The sequence below is a fragment of the Bos indicus x Bos taurus genome, chromosome 1 (genome assembly GCF_003369695.1).
Source record: "Bos indicus x Bos taurus breed Angus x Brahman F1 hybrid chromosome 1, Bos_hybrid_MaternalHap_v2.0, whole genome shotgun sequence".
NCBI classification, from domain to species: Eukaryota; Metazoa; Chordata; class Mammalia; order Artiodactyla; family Bovidae; genus Bos; species Bos indicus x Bos taurus.
In genome coordinates this window covers 18386969-18404499 of record NC_040076.1, presented here as the reverse complement: position 1 = coordinate 18404499, position 17531 = coordinate 18386969, and the positions used below count along the sequence as shown (strand labels likewise).

The 17531-nt window shown below is 36.2% G+C and overlaps 1 protein-coding gene across 5 annotated transcripts in view; it reads right to left on the bottom strand.

Annotated features, from left to right (window-relative positions):
* TMPRSS15 (transmembrane serine protease 15) overlaps positions 1-17531 on the bottom strand; it is a 143387-nt gene that overhangs the window by 89270 nt on the left and 36586 nt on the right. For all 5 annotated transcript variants that reach the window (XM_027545313.1, XM_027545442.1, XM_027545383.1 and 2 more), the window contains one exon: positions 5647-5753. In XM_027545313.1, the coding sequence (XP_027401114.1) occupies positions 5647-5753 (107 nt within the window). The remainder of the gene's footprint in view (positions 1-5646; positions 5754-17531) is intronic.

The window sequence follows — 17531 nt, the reverse complement described above, 5'->3', positions numbered from 1 at the left end:
ACATACACCACAATGTGATTATTTTTGTCATAGGACAAGTTGACAATTAAAGACGAGCCTCAAGAAGATCCATTATGTTTATTACATATCTTCAGCTATACTGTGCCCACTTTTGTGTGATTCAGTTTTAAAAACATGGTCTTAAAATATAAGCTCCAATACTAAGGATATGATAATAACAGTCCTTTGGGAATGGAATAACAGCTAAGCATTTAGGATATAAAGAAAAGAGTAATAACTACACACACACAAAAAAAGAATTTCTGAGAGTGGCAACTTGGAATTACTTTCAGCATTCTCATATAGGCAGTTTTGTTGTCTTTCTTTGCAGATTCATAAATATACATCTATGTATTTTTAATAAAATATTAACAGAATATTTATCATCTTCTATAATTTTCATTATAGGGGACTGGAATGTAAAAATAGGAAGTTAAGAAACAAACGGAGTAACAGGTAAATTTGGCCTTGGAGTACAGAATGAAGCAGGGCAAAGGTTAATAGAGTTTTGCTAAGAGAATGCACTGATCATAGCAAACACCACCTTGCAACAACACAAGAGAAGACTCTACACATGGACATCATCAGATGGTCAACACCGAAATCAGACTGATTATATTCTTTGCAGTCAAAATGTAGAAGCTCTATCCAGTCAGCAAAAACAAGACCGGGAGCTGACTGTGGCTCAGATCATGAACTCCTTATTGCCAAATTCAGACTTAAATTGAAGAAAGTAGGGAAAACCACTAGACCATTCAGGTATGACCTAAATCAAATCCCTTATGATTATACCATGGAAGTGGGAAATAGATTTAAGGGACTAGGTCTGATAGACAGAGTGCCAGATGAACTATGGATGGAAGTTCGTGACACTGTACAGGAGGCAGTGATCAAGACCATCCCCAAGAAAAAGAAATGAAAAATGCAAAATGGCTGTCTGAGGAGGTCTTACAAATAGCTGTGAAAAGAAGAGAAGTGAAAAGCAAAGGAGAAAAGGAAAGATACACCCATTTGAATGCAGAGTTTGAAAGAATAGCAAGGAGAGATAAGAAAGACTTCGTCAATGATCACTCAAAGAAAGAGAAGAAAACAATAGAATGGGAAAGACTAGAGATTTCTTCAGGAAAATTAGAGATACCAAAGGAACATTTCATGCAAAGATGGGCTCAATAAAGGACAGAAATGGTATGGACCTAACAGAAGCAGAAGATATTAAGAAGAGGTGGCAAGAATACACAGAAGAACTGTACAAAAAAGATCTTCACAACCCAGATGATCACGATGGTATGATCCCTCACCTAGAGCCAGACATCCTGGAAAGTGAAGTCAAGTGGGCCTTTGGAAGTATCACTACAAACAAAGCTAGTGGAGGTGATGGAATTCCAGTTGAGCTATTTCAAATCCTGAAAGATGATGCTGTGAAAGTGCTGCATTCAATATGCCAGCAAATTTGGAAAACTCAGCAGTGGCCACAGGACTGGAAAAGGTCAGTTTTCATTCCAATCCCAAAGAAAGGCAATGCCAAAGAATGATCAAACTACCGCACAATTGCACTCATCTCACACACTAGTAAAGTAATGCTCAAAATTCTCCATCCCAGGCTTCAACAATATGTGAACTGTGAGTTTCCAGATGTTCAAGCTGGTTTTAGAAAAGGCAGAAGAACCAGAGATCAAAGTGCCAGCGTCCACTGGAGTATTGAAAAAGCAAGAGAGTTGCAGAAAAAAAACCATCTATTTCTGCTTTATTGACTATGTCAAAGACTTTGTGTGGATCACAACAAACTGTGGAAAATTCTGAAAGATATGGGAATACCAGACTGCTTCACCTGCCTCTTGAGAAATTTATATACAGATCAGAGAGCAACACTTAGAACTGGACATGGAACAACAGACTGGTTCCAAATAGGAAAAGGAGTATGTCAAGGCTGTATATTGTCACCCTGCTTATTTAACTTATATGCAGAGTACCTCATGAAAAACCCTGGACTGGATGAATCACAAACTGGAATCAAGATTGCCGGGAGAAATATAAAAAATCTCAGATACGCGGATGACACCACCCTTATGACAGAAAGCGAAGAGGAAATAAAGAGCCTCTTGATGAAAGTGGAAGAGGAGAGTAAAAAAGTTGGCTTAAAGCTCAACATTCGGAAAACTAAGATCATGGCATCTGGTTGCATCACTTCATGGCAAAAATGGGGAAACAGTGGAAACAGTGACAGACTTTATTTTCTGGGGCTCCAAAATCACTGTAGATGGTGACTGCAGCCATGAAATTAAAAGATGCTTTCTCCTTGGACAGAAAATTATGACCAACCTAGACAGCACATTAAAAAGCAGAGGCATTACTTTGCCAACAAAGGTCCGTCTAGTCGTGGCTATGGTTTTTCCAGTAGTCATGTATGGATGTGTGAGTTGAACTGTGAAGAAAGCTGAGCACTGAAGAGTTGATACTTTTGAACTGTGGTGTTGGAGAAGACTCGAGAGTCACTTGGACTGTAAGAAAATGCAACCAGTCCATCCTAAAGGAGATCTGTCCTGAGTGTTCATTGGAAGGACTGATGTTGAAGTTGAAACTCCAATACTTTGGCCACCTGATGCAAATGACTCACTCATTGCAAAAGACCTTGATGCTGGGAAAGATTTAAGGTGGGAGGAGAAGGGGGAGACAGAGAATGAGATGGTTGTATGGCATCATCGACTCAATGGACATGAGTTTGAGTAAACTCTAGGAGTTGGTGATGGACAGGGAGGCCTGACATGCTGCAGTCCATGGGCTTGCAGAGTCGGACATGACTGAGCGACTGAACTGAACTGAACCATTTCAATACCCAGCACTGATAACAATTAACACTAATGAATTTAATATTGTAGCTTTATAACCACAACATAAAGAAAACATTTTTTAACTATCCTGTTAATTTATTCTAATTTACCCTGATTCCCATACTTACTTGGAAATAAGTATTTCCAAATACTTCCTACTGCTCTCGATATTGTCTGTCTTTACGAAATGCCCATCTTCCTCTGAAACTTTCCACAGGAGAACTTTTACATCATGACTTTATATAAAAATGACTGAAAAATGCCTTTAAAATTTGTTTATACTGACATATTCCTAATCAAGTATGCAATAGCTATTTTATGGTACTGGAAACTTGTGTTTTCTTATAATTTAATTATATAATCTTATTTTCATTGATTTAATTAAAATATCTGTTTATTTCCATGTTATAAAGGTAATTATCTTTATTCTGAATTGTAATTTAATAAAAGTGAATTTGTACATATTTCTCACAGAAAGAAACTTACTGAAATATTTAGAAAATAGATAAAAGTATCAGCATATTTAAAAAACAAAATACCTTTAAAACTGCAAGAAATGTTATTGGTGTCCATTGATTAACTATTATATACCATATCAACCTGTAGATTTTACTTTAAATTAAAAAATACAAAGTTTTTACAATATATCAGGCATGTGCTAGAATCTAGAGGTAAGATAGTTTTACCTATCTTCAACAAGGTATTATTTTAAAATGTAAAGTGTAATTATAATAACAATACCATTTCTCATATTTTTTCAAGTTAAATTAATATATTTAATTTAAAAAACATTGAAATATTTTCATATTTCAAAAAGACCCTAAAAACTAAACAACTACCTATTTATTATAATTTAAATTAATTTTCTTATTTTTTTTTTCTATTTTCTATTTGGATATTTAGTTTTCTTATTGGATATTTGTGATAATTATTTATGCATTATTCATATCACTATATCTAATGACTCGAAGATTTTGTTATATATTTCTGATGATCTAAGCATGTGAAAATAAGTAAAAATAGCATTCAGGCAAATTGTAGCTGAAGAGAAGAGAGCATGAGGGTAATTTCACCTACCACTTTTGGCCAGTTAACCTCTATGAATTTAGTTTTTATCATTCATAAAATAAAGATTGTAACAGCACCTACATAATATGGTTCACAGGAGCATTTTTTTGAGTTAAGGTAATGATTACACTACTTTGAATATTTCAAGTGATCAAAGCATGCTAAATTTTATTATTAACATCACATTAGCCCTTGGAGAAATTTATATGACCTGGCTTATTTATTCAGCTATGTAAATATTTATGTTGACATAATTTGAATGAACCTGATTTATCAACTACAGAAATAAGTAGATTATGAAATGACTGGCCCATTTATTTAAGCCAAATGTAACTTGCCATGAGTTCATCTGTTTTATGTATACTCATTATTATATTTGTACTTGGAGCTTTTAAAGCACAATAAATTAATACACTGTGTTTGAAGTCGAGAGTGTTTGGGTCTGATTTCTATCTCCAACACTAACTACCTTTGTGGACTTGGCATCATTTAACTTCTTGGACATCACTTTCCTCTCATGTAATGCATATTTTTCAGATTTATTAAAAATGTTAAATAAGGTATCCACAAAGAGCACTCAGTATGTTGAGTTCCATATTGAAAGCACCCAGTAAAAAGGTATATGTTATTATCATATGCTCAAATATTTCTCAGATCAATAAGTCAATCAAAGCATGTGTTAGATAGGATCTACTTTTCATTACTCATAATTGCAATTTAAAATCCAAAATTATATATATATATATATATATATATATATATATATATATATATACAGCTCAGCTATACTGGTGGCTCAGTGGTAAAGAATCCACCTGCAATGCAGGAGCTGCAGGAAACACAGATCCAATCCTTGAGTCAGGAAGCTCCCCTGGAGGAGGGCATGGCAACCCACTCGAGCATTCTTGCCTGGAGAATTCCATGGACAGAGAAGCCTAGAGGGCTACAGTCCATAGGATCGCAAAGAGTCAGACACGACTGAAATGACTTGGCATTCATGAATATATGTAGCTATTATTCAAACTTTAATAAGAGATACCACTTGTAACCTCATCTTAGCTCTGCACTTGATTATTTCTCAAAAGTGTGAGGAAAACTAGTTATTCCCTGGATTTCACTGCCACATTCATCCTTATTTTATTTCCTCCTTCATACCTATTTTATTTTCACTCCCATTTTTTTGGCTACCATGAATAGGTCTATGCATTTGGGGACCAGATGGTATAAAGTGGGGTAGCCACACATATATTATTAGTGCTTTCCCTGCCTTTTCTCAGCTCCCACTGATGTCTATGTTCACAATGACAAATGGTTGCACAATACCATCCACACCATCCATTTAAAGCGCTTATATCTTGATCTAGTCATTGTGTTATCCATTTTACTGGTAATAGTCCTGAAAGAGCCAGAGAACCAGAGTGCATATTAAAAAGAGAAAAAAAAATCAAATGTTGAAGAAAAATAGTCATTTTTAGGGTTTGTTTGAATTTTGCTTAATGAGAAGTAACACGGGGTAGAGTAAAATTCCACATGAAGGGGATCATGTGAAACAATATCTCTTTTATTACTAAGAAGATTGATTACACAGAGCACTAAATTATTAATTTTTATAATGAAGATCAGTTTTTCCTTTTAGAAACAAAGTACAAATTCATATTCAGCTCAAAATCAAAGCGAAAGCACAATCTACTCCATAAATTTTGTACATATTTTCATTTTGATAATGGACTGTATATTTGCTTTAACTTACCTCTTAAAATCTTGCTTGAACCCATTCCTTCATAAATATTTAATACATCTGCATAATATGTATTAAAATAATCGAAGTTCAGTTGAATGGAAAGTCCTTGGTTTACACTAAATTAAAAGCAAAAAATAAATAGATTATTACACATTTAACAGTTGGCACAACTCAATGCATTCTCAAATTTGAATGTATTATTCCAATTGTAATAAAAATATATAACTTGTGATGGACACTCAGCAAATATTTAAATGTAAAGAATGGTATTTGTAACACAATATCGTACTTCAGCTCTCTGGAACTCTTTTAATTTGCATGACTGAAACTCTGTATCCATTGATCAGTAACTCCCCACTGTTTGCACTGTTCTACTTTCTGTCTCTATGATTTTGAATGCTTTAGATACTTCATGTAAGTGAAATCATGCAAGATTTGTCCTCCTGTGACTGGTTTATTTCACTTAGTATAATGTCCTTAAGGTGCAACCATGGTATCACAGGTTTTTCTTCTGCTGTAAAGATAGGATTTCCCTCTTTTAATGACTGAATAATATTCCACTGTATATAAAGTGAAACCATAGTTTCTTTAAAAATTTAGGCTAGTGTCAATAAAAATTTAGGCTAGTAATACATGTTTTAGGCTGTTTAGGCTGTTTCTAATTTAGGCTGTATCTACCTCTTGGCTATTGTGAATAATGCTATAATGAACATGGGACTGTGTATCTTTTAGAGATCTTGATTTCAATTCTTTTGAATAAATACTCAAAGAAATCAGATTGCTAGATCATATAGTCGTTCTATTTTTATGTCTTTAGGGAAATTTCATACTGCTTTCTATAATGACTATACTATTTTACATTCCAATTAACAGCACACAAGTGTTCCAGTTTTTCCACATCCTCACCAATATTTATAATGTTCTGATTTTTTTAAATAATGACCATTATTATTTTGATTTGCATTTCCATGATGATTATCGAGGTTGAGCAATGCCTGTTGGCCATTTGTATGTTTTTAAAAAAGAAATATCTAAAAAAAAATTAAAATAAAAAAGAAATATCTATTGAGACCTTTGTCCAAAGTTTATTTAGTTTATTTTGCTATTGAGCCTTTGAAGGAGTTCCTTATATATTTTGGATATTAACTCCTTATTAGAAAATGGTTTGCAAATATTTTCTTGCATTCCTCAGGTTGCCTTTTCATGTTACTGTTTCTTTTACTGTACGGAAGGTTTTGAATGAGATGTACTGCCATTTGTTGATTTTGCTTTTGTTGCCTGTGCTTTTGTTTACAAATTCAGGAAATCATTGTGAAGACCAAAGCTATGAAGTTTTTCTTACATATTTTCTTCTATGAGATTTATAATTTCAGGTCTTACATTTAAACCTTTAATTAATTATGAGTTGGTTTTGTGTATGGTGTACGATAAAGGTAAATTTTGTTCTGCATTAGAATATCTCATTTTACCAACACCATTTGTTGAAGAGAAAGCTGTTTCCCCATCGTGTGGTTTTTCCATCCTTGTTAAAGATGATTTGATCATATATCTGTGGGCTATTTCTGTCCTCTCTGTTCTTCTTCATTGGGCTTTATGTCTATTTTTATGCTGGAACTATACTTACTGGAGAAGGAAATGGCAACCCACTCCAGTGTTCTTGCTTGGAGAATCCCAGGGACAGGGATCCTGGTGGGCTGCCATCTATGGGGTCGTACAGAGTCAGACACGACTGAAGCGACTTAGCAGCGGCATACTTACTGATTACCATAGCTTTGTAATATAGTTTGAAATCAAGATGTGAGACTTTGTTCTCTTTCTCAAAATTGTTTTAGCTATTTTGGGTCCTTTGTGATTCAATGTGAATTTTAGGATTCTTTTTTCCAAGTATTTTTAAAGTCACTGGGACTTTGATAGGGATTGTGATAAACTTGTAGGTCATTTTCAGTAATATGGACATTATTATATTATGTTACTATATTTTAATGACATTAGCTTCCAATTCATGAATGTGACATGCCTTTCCATTTGTCTTTAAATTACGTCAGCCATGTTTAATTATTTTCACTGTTTAAAACTTCTACCTCCTTGATTAAGTTTATTTTGTAAGTATTATACTTTATTCTTTTCACTGCTATTGTAAATGGGATTATTTTCTTGATTTTCTTTTTGCATAATTAGTGTGTAGAAACACAAGTGATCTTTCTATGTGAATTTTTGTATCCTGTAACTTTTCTTAATTATTTTATTACTCAATATTTTTTCTCTTTTTTTTTGTGACATTTATGGTTTTCTATATATAAGATCTTATCCTCTGTGAACAGATATTTTTACATCTTCCTTTCTTATTTGGATACACTGCATTTTTTTTCTTGCTTAATTGTTCTGCCTGGAACTTCCAGTACTATGTTAAATAAAAGTGGTGAGAGGGGGCATCCTTGTTTTATTCCTGATCTTAGAGGAAAAGTCTTTACTTTTTCATCAGTTAGTATGCCTCTTGAGAAACCTATATGCAGGTCAGGAAGCAACAGTTAGAACTGGACATGGAACAACAGACTGGTTCCAAATAGGAAAAGGAATATGTCAAGGCTGTTTATTGTCACCCTGCTTATTTAACTTATATGCAGAGTACATCATGAGAAACGCTGGGCTGGAAGAAGCACAAGCTGGAGTCAAGATTGCCGGGAGAAATATCAATAACCTCAGATATGCAGATGACACCACCCTTATGGCAGAAAGTGAAGAGAAACTCAAAAGCCTCTTGATGAAAGTGAAAGAGGAGAGTGAAAAGTTGGCTTAAAGCTCAACATTCAGAAAACTAAGATCATGGCATCCAGTCCCATCACTTCATGGCAAATAGATGGGGAAACAGTGTCAGACTTTATTTTTCTGGGCTCCAAAATCACTGCAGATAGTGATATCAGCCATGAAATTAAAAGACGCTTACTCCTTGGAAGGAAAGTTATGGCCAACCTAGACAGCATATTGAAAAACAGAGACATTACTTTGCCAACAAAGGTCCGTTTAGTCAAGGCTATGGTTTTTCCAGTGGTCATGTATGGATATGAGAGTTGGACTGTGAAGAAAGCTGAGCACCGAAGAACTGATGCTTTTGAACTGTGGTGTTGGAGAAGACTTTTGAAAGTCCCTTGGACTGAGAGGAGATCCAATCAGTCCATTCTAAAGATCAGTCTTGGGTGTTCTTTGGAAGTAATGATGCTAAAGCTTAAACTCCAGTACTTTGGCCACCTCATGCAAAGAGTTGACTCCTTGGAAAAGACTCTGATGCTGAGAGGGATTGGGGGCAAGAGGAGAAGGGAACGACAGAGGATGAGATGGCTGGATGGCATCACTGACTTGATGGACGTGAGTCTGAGTGAACTCCAGGAGTTGGTGATAGACAGGGAGGCCTAGCATGCTGCAATTCATGGGATTGCAAAGAGTCGGACACAATTGAGTGACTGAAGTGAACTGAATTGAACTGAACTGAGTATGATATCAATCTGGGCCTTTTCTTATACGGCCTTTGTTCTATTTAGGTAATTTTCTTCTATTCCTAGTTTATTGTATGTTTATTTTTTTATCATGAAAGACTATTGAATTTTGTCAAGAGCTTTATCTGCATCTATTGAGTATATCCTGTGATTTTTATCTTTCAATCTGTTAATAATTGTATATCAATGGACAGATTTTTATATATTGAAACATCCTTGCATTCCAGAGATGAACCTCACTTGGTGATGGTGTATGATTCTTTTAATTTGCCATTGCATGTGGTTTGCTGGTATTTTACTCAAGGATTTGTGAATTTATGTTAATATTTGTCAGGGGTCTTGGACTAGAGTTTTCTTTTCTTCAGGTGACTTTCTATGGCTTTGGTACCAGAGTAAACATTCTTATTTTTTAAGTTATGGAAGAATTTGAGAAAGATTAGTATGAATTCATCTTTAAATATTTGGTAGAATTCACTAGTAAAACCACTGTGTTGCAGTATTTTGTTGAGTGGTCTTTGGTTACTGGCTCAATTTTCTTAATAGTAATTGGTCTGCCGAGATCTTTGTGTTTCTTTATAATTCAATCTGAATAGATCATATGGTTCTAGGAATTTATCCCTTTCTTCTAGGTTATCCCACTTCACACTGCTTTTTCTCTATTCCCATAAGGTTTTTTTTTTTTTTTTGCTTGTTTTCATTTGCTTCAATATATTTTCTAATTTCTTTTTTGATTTTCTGAGATCCCCGTTGACTATTCCAAAGCAATCAGAGGTTCACAATACCAAAGAAAGGCAATGCCAAAAAATGCTCAAACTACTGCACAACTGCACTCATTTCACATGCTAGCAAGGTCATGCTCAAATTCCACCAAGGCAGGTTTCAACAGTAAGTGAACTGAGAACTTCCAGATATACAAACTGGATCTAGAAAAGGCAAAGAAACCAGAGATCAAATTGTCAACATTTGTTGGATCACAGAAAACACAAGAGAATTCAAAAAAAAACCACATCTACTTCTGCTTCATTGACTATGCTAAGCCTTTGTCCGTGTGGCTCACAACAAACTGTGGAAAATTCTTAAAGAGATGGCAATACCAGACCACCTTACCTGCCTCCTGAGAAACCCCTATGTAGGTCAGGAAGCAACAGTTAGAACTGAATATGGAACAACAGACTGGTTTCAAATTGGGAAAGGAGTGTGTCAAGTCTGTATATTGTCACCCTGTTTATTTAACTTCTATGCAGAGTACATCATGTGAAATGCCAGGCTGGATAAAGCACAAGCTGAAATCAAGACTGCTGGGAGAAATATCAATAACCTCATATATACAGATGATACCACCCTTATAGCAGAAAACAAAGGGGAACTAAAGAACCTCTTGATGAAGGTGAAAGAGGAGAGTGAAAAAGCTGGCTTACAACTCTTAAAACTCAACATTCAAAAAAGTTAAGATCAAGGTATCTGATTCCGTCAATTCATGGCAAATAGATGGGGAAACAATGGAAACAGTGACAGACTTTATTTTCTTGGGCTCCAAAATAACTGCAGACAGTGACTGCAGTCAAGAAATTAAAAGACTCTTGCTCCTTGAAAGAAAAGCTATGACAATCCGGTACAGTGTATTAGAAAGCAGAGACATGACTCTGCCAACAGAGGTCCGTATAGTCTAAGCTATGGTTTAACCAGTGATCTTGTACAGATGTGAGAGTTGGACCCTAAAGAAGGCTGAATGCTGAAGAATTGATACTTTTAAACTGTGTTGTTGGAGAAGATTCTTGTGAGTCTCTTGGACTGCAAGGAGATCAAGCCAGTCAATCCTAAAGGAAATCAACCCTGAGTACTCATTGGAAGGACTGATGCTGAAGCTGAAGCTCCAATATTTTGGCCACTTGGTGCAGAAAGCCGACTCTTTGGAAAAGGTTCTGATGCTGGGAAAGATTGAAGGCAGGAGGAGAAGGGGATGACAGAGGATGTGATGGCTGGATGGCATCACTGACTCACAGGACATGAGTCTGAGCAAGCTCCAGGAGATAGTGAAGGACAGGGAAGCCTGGGGTGCTGCAGTCCCTGGGGTCACAAAGAGTCAGACACAACTGAGCCACTGAAGAACAACAAGAGGCTGGCAGGTTTCTTCTTTGGTGGTTTCTGTTTCTTACTCTCTCTGGTGTCTGTAATGTGGGCTGCACGTTTTCTCTTCCTACCACAGCAAGTCACCCCACTCTCCCTTATTCTCTGCAGCCACCAGGTCATGCAAATTGTGCTGGTTCATCAGCTTCCCATTCATGCAAGGTACACACCAGTTGCTGGGGAAGTTGCTGAAATAGCTAGAATGTTGGGAACTTCCTGCAATTCTTTCTTTTCATCTTTAGGGAGAAGCCTTGATTTGTTCATCTTTTCCTAATGGTATCAAGTCCTGCTGATCATAGCAAGCTGCACCCACTCCTATTTGTTCTCAGTATCTCTCAGGCATTCAAACAATGCCAGGTCCATTAGTGATACATACGAGAACAGAAACTAGTTCCTTTGGAAACTCTTGGAAAAGTTGGGACACTGGATGCATGTTCCACCCTTTTCTTTCCTTCCAAGGAAGAAGTAGAGAGTTAAGACCTGTGTTGGGCTGTGCTGTGTTGGGGGAAGTGCTGATGGAGGTTAAAGCTTAATCTTCTTGCCCATTTCTTGCAGCTGTTCTTGGCTTTGCAGTCACGCAGGGTATGCAACTTCTAAACTGAATTCTGGAATTTTCATTCATTTCACTTCATTGTTAAATTGATACATCTGTGCAGGAACAAAGGTGAATCATTCCTGACTATAGAAAATTTCTTTTCTCATCTGTATGAAAATCTCCTATGGTGTGATTTATTCATGGCAAATTAAAAGTTGGGAATACCCTTTATATACATCCTTTTTGCTAAGTCTTGAATAAAATTTGGATCAGTTGCTATATATTTGATCTCTAAACTCTTGATTTGGTTGAATGGTTCAGTTGTTATGATGATCACAATAATCAAACTGCCAATGGCTGATCTACATTATGTTGAATACTCTGTGGGGAAAGTGTTCAAATTTTAATTTTCAGATTGAGGAAATGTATCTAGGGCAATGTCTGTTTATAATTACATTGTTTCACTGAACTGTGAGATCAGAAATGTCAATAATTCTTTAGTGTTTTGGAGGAACAATGTTCCCCTGAACTCTTCACAAAGGAGGAAGCTGAACAGCAGAGTAAAGCATGGGTGATAATGTTGAAGCTGGCTAAATACTGAAAGGGCTGAAAATAGGGAGATGGCTAATCTCCAAAGACAAGAAGACTGAAAAGACTCTTGACTTCAGAGGCTGACTGTGGAGGCTACTGAATGAACCAGGATTCCTGGCCAGGGGCATGGCAAGTTCAGATTTTTGGTAAGTTATCAGTAATACTCAGTCAATTGAGAAACTGGGGACATTCATCACAAATAAAATAACAATGATAAAGGAAAAAAATTAAAAATTAAAAGAAAAAAAATTAAGACTAACACACTTTTAACCTTTAATAACATCAGAAATAAAAAAATTTTGATATTATCAATTCTATTTAGGATTGTACTAAAGTCTTAATCAATGTAAAAAATAAAATTAAATTAAAAATATAATAAAAATAAAATTAATAAAATAAAATCTTTATTTGAAAGTAAAAGAAAAAACAAATATAGTTAATTTTGAAACTCTGAATTTCATGGTAGGAAAATGTCAAATTGGAGCACTACCTCATTGCATAAGATTCCTAATGATGCGCTGGAGGCAGGACTAGGGTTTAGTCTTCAATGAGTGGGATTGACAACACTGAAATGGCCATGACCAGCAGTGCAGGATTAAAAGACATCTAAACAGAAATCTAGGTTTTTGGATCTGACCAGTGTTTATTGCCTGGAAAGTGAGGGTAGAGCACTGGCAGGTTGCTTATTATTTTAAATACTGACATGTGGACTTCAATTGTGGATATCAGATTCAGTGGTTCTGGAGTGGATTAGGGGATGTGTATTTTTATAGGAAGATGGGCAGATACAGAGGATGCTGCGCTCATGGGCTACCCTCAGATGTCCACAGGAGGTTGACAGAGGTGAGAGGAGATCAATATGAGGAGCATGAGCTCTTCCCAGCCCAGACTGAGAGAAGAACAAAGCAGGTGGTGGCAGCTGTTTAGAAGAATTCCACCAACTAAAGGCCTCTTCAGGGACTGGGGGAAGTGAGCTTGCGAGTGAGACCTGTAGGGAATCCAACATCAAAGAAGAAGACAGAGGAAGAAGAAATAAGCAGCCCCCTCAGGATGATTTCTGTTCTTTAATGAAAGTTTTGGTGTTTCCAGGCAAGAAAATAGTGATTCTTTTTTTCAACAATTGATGTTGTTTTTAAGCCTTGAAACTAAGGGATCAAGAAAAGCTCCCTAAGAAACTGTGTTCCAAAGCCCTTTACTTTTTTCAAAATAGATAACTGAAGGCGGAGGAGAGAAATGAGTGCATACTGTGTTCTACTTCTGATTCAGAAAACTCAAATTACTTGCAATAAAACACAGGCATTTATAAAGGTGAGATTAATTGGTAATTTTAGCCATAGCTACCTTATGAATTTTTTAAGGGAAAGGGTACTTTTCTAAATGTCATTTTTATATTTTACATTTTTGTATCAATAGCTACTCTTCTTAAAGCCCACTTTTATTGAGCGCCTAATAGAGACCTAAGTGTTTTACAGTTCATGATGACTTTGACCCCTGTAGTTAGAGGCCCTGACCCCTACAGATGTAGAAATTTTGAGTCTAAGAGATTTAGTCATTTGCCTGAGATCGTAGATATTGAATGTGAGGAGGCCAGGTTTGAAGCCACACAGACTGTCTTCAGCACTCACATCCTTCATCACTGACACTCTGCTACACGGGGCCTTAATATAATTCCAAAATATAGCTTAACTGTATCATAACCATTTCTCGACTGGCTCCTGGGTCTTCAAGCTTGTAAGAAACATTATTACTTTCATACCCTACTTTGATCACCATTAGGAAAAACAAACCACCATCTAATGTAATAATCAGTTTGGAGAAGAAAATACACTTAGAAAATTTATATACTTTTAAATAAATTTTTATGTTGCAGTACAGTATTTACTGTGTGTATCACAATAAACTGTGGAAAATTCTGAAAGAGATGGGAATACCAGACCACCTGACCTGCCTCTTGAGAAATTTGTATGCAGGTCAAAAAGCAACAGTTAGAACTGGACATGGAACAACAGACTGGTTCCAAATAGGAAAAGGAGTACATCAAGGCTGTATATTGTCACCCTGCTTATTTAACTTATATGCAGAGTACATCATGAGAAATGCTGGGCTGGAAGAAGCACAAGCTGGAATCAAGATTGCTGGGAGAAATATCAATAACCTCAGATATGCAGATGACACCACCCTTATGGCAGAAAGTGAAGAGGAACTAAAAGCCTCTTGATGAAGGTGAAAGAGGAGAGTGAAAAAGTTGGCTTAAAGCTCAACATTCAGAAAACGAAGATCATGGCATCTGGTCCCATCACTTCATGGCAAATAGATGGGAAAACAGGGGAAATAGTGTCAGACTTTATTTTTCTGGGCTCCAAAATCACCGCAGATGGTGACTGCAGCCATGAAATTAAAAGATGCTTACTCCTTGGAAGAAAAGTTATGACCAACCTAGATAGCATCTTGAAAAGCAGAGACATTACTTTGCCAACAAAGTTCCGTCTAGTCAAGGCTATAGTTTTTCCAGTGGTCATGTATGGATGTGAGAGTTGGACTGTGAAGAAGGCTGAGTGCCGAAGAATTGATGTTTTTGAACTGTGGTGTTGGAGAAGACTCTTGAGAGTCCCTTGGACTGCAAGGAGATCCAACCAGTCCATTCTGAAGGAGATCAGCCCTGGGATTTCTTTGGAAGGAATGATGCTAAAGCTGAAACTCCAGTCCTTTGGCCACCTCATGCGAAGAGTTGACTCATTGGAAAAGACTCTGATGCTGGGAGGGATTGGGGGCAGGAGGAGAAGGGGACGACAGAGGATGAGATGGCTGGATGGCATCACTGACTCGATGGACGTGAGTCTGAGTGAACTCCTGGGGTTGGTGATGGACAGGGAGGCCTGGTGTGCTGCGATTCATGGGGTCGCAAAGAGTCGGACACGACTGAGCAACTGAACTGAACTGACAGTATTTACTTAAAGTAATATTTTAGATTTTGTAGGTTTTAAAAATCATCCGTAATTAATGGTGGATTTCTTAAAATAGTTTTAAAAATTAAGTCATTGAAAGGAAGTTAAAAGTACAGACCATACAAATATTTAATTAACATAATGTTGATTATGCATAAATAATATTACTATTGTAGCGAAAATAATATTGTTTACTGTGGTCTGCTTATAAGACTTCCCTGAAGACTTGACATAGTTTTACTAAGAAGTGGAGGGTGGGTGATTAAATATTAATTACATAAAAATTAAATTATTATTATTTAGTATTAATAAAGTTCCAAAGATTTCATGATGAAATCATTGTGCAATTAGGAATGCATCATAGATCAGTTACAATTAATTTTATTTCCCTTTTTAAAGGAAGTAATATAAGATTTTTCTAAGACTCTCTGCTGACATTTTAGGTAAAGAATGGAATATTTTTTCATTGTACTAAAAATAGTACTAATAGCCATTTATAAATCTTCTTTTTAAATGTGATTATCAGAAGTGATGTCCTAATATTTTTAAATAAATATTAAATTTTAAAAAATTTTCAGTTGAGAGTTACTTAGAACTGCCATTTTTAATATGCAAAATTTTATCTTTTGCACACAAATAGAGTGTTGTTTAGGTACTTCCCAGGTGGCTCAGTTGTAAAGAATCCGCCTGCCCATGCAGGAGACATAGGTTTGTTCCCTGGGTCAGGAAGATTCCCTGGAGAAGGAAATGACAACCTACTCAAGTATTCTTGCCTGGGAAATACCATAGACAAAGGAGCCTAGTGAGCTATGTTCCATGGGGTAGCAAGAATTGGACACGTCTTAGCGACTAAACAACAGCAACAACATGTTGTTTAGAGCACTGACAAGAAGAAAGTGTGCTTCTAGTTATATAACATAACTTACATGGGGCTGAGCTCCAAAATAGAAATTATTTAAACAGGACAGCATGTTCTTTGTTCCCTGAATAATGCCAAGTAAATGTGTTTAGAACAATCTTCCCTTCATACCTCATGTCCTCTCTGCAATATGTCTACACAGGAAAAGAACTCATGTGAGCATTTACGGGGCCATTTCCTATCACTTGTTTGGCAAGAACCTGAGGCTCTGTCTTTCAACCTTGTTTAATCAGTTGATATATCGATTTCCCATTTTCTATTAAGTCATCATAATGATTAAAATAAATATATGGTAGGTCAGAATGGGAAACCAAACTCCCTTCCAGCTGTTAAGAGAAATGAGCTAACTAGGATTCATTTATCAAAGTGAATTCCACAAAGCATGTGTGTTGAATACTCCTGTGGGGGGGAAATTTCAGTGGCTTAGTAGGAAATATACAGTTGACTCTTGAACAATACTGGTTTGAAGAATGTGGGTCCACTTATATGTGGATTTTTTTTTTTTGAAAAGTGCATATTACAACACTACACAAACCATAGGGAACTACAGAACAGAGGGCCAACTGTAATGTTCTACACGGATTCTGACTGCACAGGGTGTTGGCATCTCTATGCCTTCTGTTGTTCAAGGTCAACTGTATATTTGGGGGGAGATTTACTTGCATCTTAACCTATCTAAGGCTATGAGAAGTTTTGCACTTTAAAAGATTGCAATGAGCTTATTTCAGTATTGCTTATATTTATTTGAGTACAGATGATACTTCTCTTGGAATATCTGGGAGAAACATCACTCCTCTGTGAAAAATGCTTAGGCATATATTAAGGTAGACCAGTTATCAGCAGTTTGATTATTTTGATTATCATGATTGCATTCATCAACTGAATTAAGACTTGGAGGTCAAATATATATTAAGTGAACTAAGTGTTTTTCAAGATACAGCAAAGAAGATGAGTATAGAGGGTGTCCCAGATCTTGATCTGCATGACCAAATCACAGCATAGGAGATTTCATACAGATACAAAGCATAATGAGAAAGGAACTATTCTGCAGTCAGGATGCAGCTGAAGGAAATACGGTTTCTTGTGATATACAGATACACGGGTGTGCTGTTCATTTTGGTAGCACTTGATTTGTGACAACCATATGGGGGAAAAAAGAAAAAACTTGCTACAGAGCCCAGTGAGATGGCCCCATTTATAGGGCAAAATTCCTTTTTAAAAGGTTGAGAATGAGAGAGAAACTTCTTGGACAGTATATCAGATGGGAAGACTTTGTTTTGTAGCTA